Source organism: Sander lucioperca, chromosome 11 (genome assembly GCF_008315115.2).
Source record: "Sander lucioperca isolate FBNREF2018 chromosome 11, SLUC_FBN_1.2, whole genome shotgun sequence".
Classification (NCBI taxonomy): Eukaryota; Metazoa; Chordata; class Actinopteri; order Perciformes; family Percidae; genus Sander; species Sander lucioperca.
In genome coordinates, this window is record NC_050183.1 from 26459553 (window position 1) to 26467535 (window position 7983).

The window sequence follows — 7983 nt, forward strand, 5'->3', positions numbered from 1 at the left end:
CCACATTGTAGCAGTTTTAATGCAAATGGCACACATATAACACAAAATAAAATCTTGACAACTGAATAGTAGCTTATTTTAATCGTATTATTTGTATACATTCAGACAGCAGTGGCAGAGGGCTGTGGTTGATGTCTGGATGAGTCGTGGTGCAGCGGCTCGGGTCTCAGGGTCTGTGTTGTCTCTGTACATAAGCTTTACACATTAATGCACATGGTTAGATGATGATATAGGGATAATGACAAGATTTCAATGGCAATTAGGGACTGTAGGAAAATTAGGGTCGTGACCCGTGTGTTTTTTTTTTTTTTATGAAAGGGGGAGGATCTTTGGACCCTCTGTTGAAAGTATACACCAGCTCTAATATAACTGTTCAATTTGTACAACTATTTGTAAATAAACATTTTAAACCTTATTCTTTTTACAATAGTTAATTAAAAAGGAGATCTTTAAAAATGACTCGCTATTTGGAAGGATTCATTCAATCAACAATAACTAAAAAGATCCAAGTGTATGCCTTGTTTCATGAAAACTAGATCAGGAGGTTAGCTACGTTACATTGGCTACTAGTGGATTATGGTAAAAAGTAAACCCCTGATAGGCACAGCACTGCTGTCCTTTGCATATAGTAAATCGTCCTTATGAACAATGTGACATGAAAGTTATCTTTTTGACACTATGTCATTGTCCCAAATAAATCGAACTAGCCTTACTTTAGCCAAAATAAAAGAAATAATTAGAACATCCTTTCAATTTTTCCAATCCTCATCGACCCCTAATCATTTTCATACAGTCCCTTAAACTTAAACTTCTTATTTAAGACTGTCTATGGATGTTACCCAATAAAATTAGTATTACCTTTAATTTACTCATATTCTAAGGATCGTCTTCCATTTCGTGGCTGTAAGCGCAAACAACATTTTATTGAATGTTCATCATATTATCCAGGGGAATTAAGTTTTTTTCTTTTATTTCCTGACATGAACACGTTCATACCCGATAGAGGAAGTAACCTCTGCTTTGGATTCCCCCAGGTCCCTGGAGATCAGCCTGTATAGACACAAAAAAACACAGAATTGAACTTGAATAGAAGAATGTCTCCGTCTTATTTGCCATTTTCTCCATGTTGCTACAACTCTCCGTCACCAGCACCAGCAGCACACACTCAAACATTCACATCCAAAGCAAACACTCTCCACGTTTCTCACCCACAATTCCTCTGTGTCCACTTTGTGAATGTCAGAGCTTGATAGCAATGAGGGATACGTTCATCTGTCAGCTGAACTAATTTTAGACCATAATTGCTCGCAGCTTGGGAAACAACAACTAATGCAGAGTGAGCTCGTTCAGAGAGTGAGGAGAGCTGCCTGACACAAAACTGCATTATTGACATGTAAGCTCAGGAAGGGAACAACATATGTAACAAACACATTTCAATATCAACATTTGTTATGAAGATACAAAAGTACAATGTGCTACTTCCTTTGTGAATGCTGCAATTTTATCATTTCCTATTCATTCGCTCTTTATTTATTTTCAACCAAGGATCCTATTGAGAGCTGTGAATATATTGTATAAGCCAGAAATTGTGAAACAATGTCACACCAAAGTTAATTGCAAAATGATTAGTTTTGAATATCTTTGTTTTATCAATCAGTGGCTTATTTTGTACAAAGAGAAAATGCAAAGTGAAAAGAGAACTGACTTAGGTGGTACATACGCGCATTGAGAGTCCTCTCTCTCTTCTGAGTTGAGAAACTAGACGCAGGAGAGGGTGCAACTGAGAGGGCTGACAAACACAGACAAACACACAGATAGAGCCAGACGGCTCCGTATGGAGTCGAAAGAGGCAAAAAGATGATCTCTGTTTCATCTCCAATAAACACACAGTGACATGTAAACTCAGAAATACAAACATCATACAAATGCTTCACAATTTCTTCATCGCAGCCTCAGCATCAATGCTTTGATAAACGCTTCACATTCTGCATTATACCAAGCGATGGAGGAGCAGAAGACAAAATGGCTTCATATTTCGTATAAGAAATATGGCTTGTTGTGGCAAGTGAATGTGCATCCAGGGATGTTTTATGGGGTTGTAGGTTTCAATAAGCGAAGATGCACATAGAGGAAAATAAACACAATAAATATTCATAACTTATTTCATAACTGATGCTAGACAATGTAAACACTTTACTTTTGTCTCAGCTGCAAAGAACCATATTTTTTGCATCATCTTTGTTGAATATATATAGACTATATGACCAGAAATCATTTTTAGAGTCAACTGACATATAGAAATATCAAGACGGATCATATTTAATGATTAAATACCTAATTCCCGTTATCGATAATAGCCATATTGGGAACTGCAGACACATCTGGAGTGTTAATTTTATGTTTCTGCTTTTTTCCATTGTTTCTTGATTGACATTTGGGGCAAACATAATTATAAAGTTCTCATTAAATCTGATATATAGAGCACAGCGCAAGGGAGACGAGCGCAGGAGAAAATGTCATTTTATATCTTTGTGTATATGAGGACTGTGCATGTGTGCATCCATGTTGCAGTTTTTGTCTGCATGCATGCATGCATACAGTATAGGCTACATTAGTGTTTATCTGTGGCGGTAAATGTGCACCTGCATGCATTTTAGTTTGGGGGATGAAGTGCTAGATTCAGGCAGATGAAAAGTATCATACTTACTACACAAAAAGTGCAGGTCACATAGCATTAAAACAATCTGAGGTGCTTTCTCAGGTCAGGCAACATACTGTAACAGTGCAGATTTATCTTTTAACTTACCGCTCCTTCTGACAAGGCAGAACCTTGTTGTCTAGAGTAATGAAATAAAAACTGCACATACGTTGCATGACATCAAAAACATACACACACAAACAAGCCAACATATATTTGTAATTAGGTTTAATCTCATGATAATAAGAGACAAATAAGTTGTACTTACCCTTTTACTATTTTCTCGCACTTTTAACTCCTGAGAAGACAACACAATGAGTCTTTTAGTTGATGTTATTCTGGGAATGTTTGTACTGTATAGCTTTACTCAAACAGAATGTTTAATTAATGTTCCACTGTGCCATTTCATATTCTTTTTTTGCTAGTATAGTGACATATACTCCTCACTAAGAGATGATCAAGTATGAAGTACAGTACCCTTGACTTCTGAACCAGCATCAAGACACAGAGTTCTCCTAAGATATCAGATGCCTGATAAGAGAAAGAAGAGCGGTTGTCAAAACGATAATAAATGTACTATAAACTTGGAATATGCATGTAAAAAAAAGCCAAACAAAATCACACCCCGCTCACCCAAAACTTCAGGTCTGTAGAGAGGTAGGATGAGCACACAGCGTCTATCTGTGGAGCAGCACAGAGGATGACGGACAGGCACACATACAGGAAGGATGAAGAAAGGAAGAAAGAAAGAAAGAAAGAAAGAAAGAAAGAAAGAAAAAGAGAGAATAAAATGGTGCTGCGTACCTGGCTGAGTAGTTGATCTGTTGTAGCTTGCCGAAGTTCTGCTGGAGCACCTTTTGTTTCATACGACAACACAGAAGTACACAGTTAACATAATACAGCTAACACATATCATCCTCCTCACACAATATAGGACATTTACATCTGACAACAATACTTTTATCATAGCATCTCCTGTACGGTGCTCTGCTTTGACGCGATTGCAGTGGACGTCTATTAGCAGTGGTAAATGCTTTACTGTAGAACACAGGGCGCTGTCCAAAACATTGATGTAAGAAAATAAGACAACACAGCGTCAAAGAACATCTCAAAAGTTGTGACATCATGGGAAGAAGTGAGTGTCAATCTACATATACGTCATTTGTGTTTTCATGTCAGATGGATGGATGGATGGATGGATAGTAGACGGATGGATGGATGGATGGATGGATGGATTAAAAAAACATTTTAACATGAATCATGATAGATATTCAAAACAAGGATTTGAGTCAGCAGCAAACCAATGTACAGTAAATATATTACATGAAAATACACTATTTTAAAGTAAGTTTTTATATTTAAAAACTGTTGTTTTCTACAGTATAAGATAAACCAAAAAAATAGGTATTTGCTATAGAAATCCATCATCACCATTGTGTTAACCATATTATTTATTCATATTAACCATATTATTTGGATTGTTTATTACTTGTTAATTTTCTAATACTACAATGTTATTAGCCTACTAATTCTTTTTTGTGATTTTGTTTCCTTTGGTTGTGATAGATAGATAGATAGATAGATAGATAGATAGATAGATAGATAGATAGATAGATAGATAGATAGAGCTTTCTATATCGCACGTTAATATAGGAACAATGAAAGACAAAAAGTTATAGGCTACTTCCAGTCCCTCTGATTAAAAAAAAGTTAGATGCTATTACGAGAGCGTTAGATCAAACAACATGGAATAGTGTCTGACTTACTTTTGCAGACTGGGATGGTGAGGATGAGCAGGGCTGTGAGGGTGACGCTGGCCGTGCTGAGGGGACTCACGGCGCTGCTGCTGCTGCTGCCGCTGAGGCTGGGCAGGCAGCTGGAGGCTCCGCGCTGCGCAGGCTGGTTCTGGCTCTGGAAGGTCCGCATCTCCCTCTGTCTCTCTCTCTTTCTCTGGATTTACTTGTCTGTGTTTTGGTTGTGTCCGCTTGACTTCTTACTCTTGTGAGAGTTTTTATCTCACGCCAGAGAAATATGAAGGCGCGTGTCACACACACACACACACCCTCCCCCCCTGCGCGCTGACACTTGGCTGCGTCATTACAGATCCGCGCGCGTGAAAAGTTAATTACATTTGATCAACATGTAGGCTGAACGTAAAGCTTCAGGGTCGAGGTATGAGCGGCGATGGAGTCATAGACAATTCTCAGTTAAGGTAAATAAATTTGCCTAAATAATAATGCCTACGTAAAAAAAAATTAACTTTATTGTCTTCAAACACCCGTTACTCATATCGCACTTATTACACAATATAACACATATATAGCACACCAATCAAAACCAGAATTTTAGATTGGCCGATTTAACTTTGTCTTTTATGGTCTACTGTAAGGCCAGGCCAGTTTGTATATCACCTTTAGTAATTCAAAGAGCTTTATATAAGACAGAAAAAAAGTATAAAGAGGTGTAATAAAATAAGCCAAAATAAAACAACATACATATAAATTGGGGTTTACAAAGAGTTAATTAAAATACAAGTGGCAAACAGAAAAGTTTTGAGCCTCGGTTCACAGTGAAAAAAACTGAAAGTTGTTTATGTGTGGTGCTTCTCCATGTTTAGTTGTGATGGGTAAGACAGTCAGCAGATTGGACCAGGGTCCAAAATTAGCACCATCCACTAGCCAAATGCTGGTAAAGTATGCAAGGGGCTGGTAGATTTGCTTCATTCACCAGTCAAAAAAGCACTAGTTATCTATTGTGTGGCTGGTAAACTCGGAACATTCGCTAGCCATTTGGCTGGTGGACAAAAAAGTTAATTTTGGACCCTGGATTGGACGGCTCATAACATTGCAGCAGATCAGAAAACATTCAGTGCTTTATAAACCAATAAAATCAATGGTTTAATATGCACAAAGTCAGTGCAAAGATCTAACAACTGGACTGATGTGATCCACTTTCTTGATCTTTGTGACCAAAAAAGTCAAAGCATGATTTTTTCTTTTCATGTTGGTCATTAGGAAAACAGTTCTGCATAATATCCTGTTCTCACCCCACCTGTGTGAGATGGAAATGTTATTTCACGCTTCAGCCACATTGTAATGATCAGTGGTAAGCTGTAATGCAAATATTTTAGCCTACCATTTGGAGCTGATTCTTGTATTATCAAATTTATTACATTTTTTAAATGATATCATAAACACTTACACTGTTATCCACCACAGTGGATTATTTGTTTCATGCCTTAGAAAATGAAGACCTAATAATGGCCTGAATGGTGTTACTGACAAACAGCCATAATGAATGTATCCTGACCAAACCAGCAGATTACATTTACAACAGTGAAGCCTTAAAATCTATCTTTAAGCAGGATTCGTGCTTTTACTTCAGAAAAAAATGCATTATTTTTGTGTGAATGTGTTCAACTCAAGGCTCAGGACACTACAGGTCAGCCTACACCTTCAAATTATATATGTGATAAGTATAATTGTATGAACTACAGTATGACTTCCTTTTTTTTACCTTTTTGTTCAATATTTCATGCATTCACTCACTATTACATCAATTTGAAGCATCTTCATTATTTGAGAGTCTCATTATGGATATTCACAAAATTACCTTTTCTCATAAAAGTCAGGTAATTTGTTGGTCTTTGTGCGAAGCTGCTTGTGTGAGGGTATAAATACTCTCCGGCACTAATTCATTTTAATCTGTTACAATAAACCAGAAGACATAATACAATAACAACCACTGTCCTGTTTGATTCAACAAGAGATTTACTGGATTCATGTAGATATTCCATAAGGATTTTGTAGACAGAACGATAGACTATGTGACGCATTTGTATTGTGGCCCTGGATTGGCATCTTTTGTCACTCACAAAATAATATAATATCTTAATTATTTTCCTTTATTGATAGATAGATAGATAGATAGATAGATAGATAGATAGATAGATAGATAGATAGAGGGGAAATTCAAGGTCCTAGTAGCTTAAAGACATTACACACAACATACACATACTGTACATCATAAACAGGATGATAAAATAAGCATGAGACTCTTGCAGTGACAGGGCAGGGACTGACCCTGTGATTCAGTCTGTATGGTAAGGTGCTCTATGAGGGTGTGTGTCATGGTGGTAGTGCAAATAAGTCCGATAGTGCAAGGATAAAGTCTAGAGACCAGCATTAAATATGGACAATATAAGAGAATAATGTAGACATAGTAATATAAAAACTATATAGCAGTGCAAGGATAACGTATAAAAAAAGACAGCATTAAATATTAGCATTATAAGGGAATAAAGTAGACAGTAGGATAGACACAGATCAACAGCCAATATTAGAGGATTGAAGTATTAGCGTTACAGTCATTGTTCAAGTGTATGTCAAGAAAGCAAAATGAAAGATAACTTTTAAGCCAGATTGCAGAGAGACAGACTTGACTAAAACAACAGTCTTGCCCACATCGCAGCTTTGTGTTTTGAAATCTGATGGGACTTTGTTTGAGAGCATGACTAGCAACGAATGGACTGCATTGATAATTGAGCAATTGCAGGGAGTCATTACACTCATCCCCACCCTTGTCCTCCTCCTACACTAATCTCTCTATCCTCTTTAATCTCCCAATCCCTCCTTATTATTACGAATTAAGACTCAACAGTGGAGGACAGTGGGCAAACAGCACGATGAGATGTATTGTTTTTGCAGCTCATAGGAGCGTTATTTCTTATGGTCCTTTGATTGGGCTCACATCATTGTTGCTTCAGTAATTAGACCTGATGTGTTTCTTCTGGAGAATGCTCCCCTTGGTCCACTGCTCTGGAAAAGCCCTGAAATGTCGTGCCCTTTAAAGAGTTTTCATTTAATATGAAGTTGTGTAGCATTTGCATGCGCTGGTCTGAGTGATTTGTTTGATCGAAAGCACAAAGGTATTGAGGGAAGGTTATTGTCTGTGATTCACACCCAGTTGCACCTTGAAGCCGAAACACAGATTATAGTCTTTATTGTGCTCTAATTCTAAGACATGTTCAAGGACAGAGCCAGAGAAGAGACAGAGAAGTGGAATTCGCTCTAGTATTAATATAAATGACATACAACCTACTTGCATCTTGACACACATACAGTGGTGGAAGAAGTATTCAGATTCTTTAAATACGTAAAAGTACTAATACCACACTGTACAAAATAGATAGATACTGTAGATAGATAGATATCTAATATAGACAATGAAACAAAAGATACTAAAAATACTCTGTTAAGTAGAAATCCTGCACTGAAAATGTTACT

At 37.1% G+C, this 7983-nt stretch overlaps 1 protein-coding gene across 5 annotated transcripts; it reads right to left on the bottom strand.

Moving 5' to 3' along the window:
- Positions 1-5136, bottom strand: nmu (neuromedin U). Of its 5 annotated transcripts, none has more exons than XM_036007591.1 (10): positions 4465-5136; positions 3503-3552; positions 3332-3379; positions 3176-3229; positions 2967-2996; positions 2807-2857; positions 1721-1789; positions 997-1050; positions 859-901; positions 1-173 (listed from the first exon to the last, which is right to left on the bottom strand). In XM_036007591.1, exons 1-9 carry the CDS (start codon positions 4622-4624, stop codon positions 866-868), a joined length of 552 nt encoding a protein of 183 aa, XP_035863484.1. In that variant the 5' UTR covers positions 4625-5136; the 3' UTR covers positions 1-173; positions 859-865. The 5 variants fall into 5 exon arrangements, with proteins under 5 accessions (XP_035863484.1, XP_035863483.1, XP_031167447.1 ...); XM_036007590.1 differs by having other exon boundaries at positions 1-195; XM_031311587.2 differs by lacking the exon at positions 2807-2857 and having other exon boundaries at positions 1-195; positions 4465-5133.
- Positions 5137-7983: the final 2847 nt, after the last annotated feature.

What these genes read in the sequence shown, in the direction of transcription:
- nmu (XM_036007591.1), bottom strand. Translation starts at nt 4,624, where the DNA reads ATGCGGACCTTCCAGAGCCAGAACCAGCCTGCGCAGCGCGGAGCCTCC. An exon ending in TGCTGGTTCAGAAGTCAAGG is followed by an intron (nt 2,997 to 3,175) that starts GTACTGTACTTC and finishes TTGTCTTCTCAG; the next exon opens with GAGTTAAAAGTGCGAGAAAA. An exon ending in TGCGAGAAAATAGTAAAAGG is followed by an intron (nt 2,858 to 2,966) that starts GTAAGTACAACT and finishes ACGTATGTGCAG; the next exon opens with TTTTTATTTCATTACTCTAG.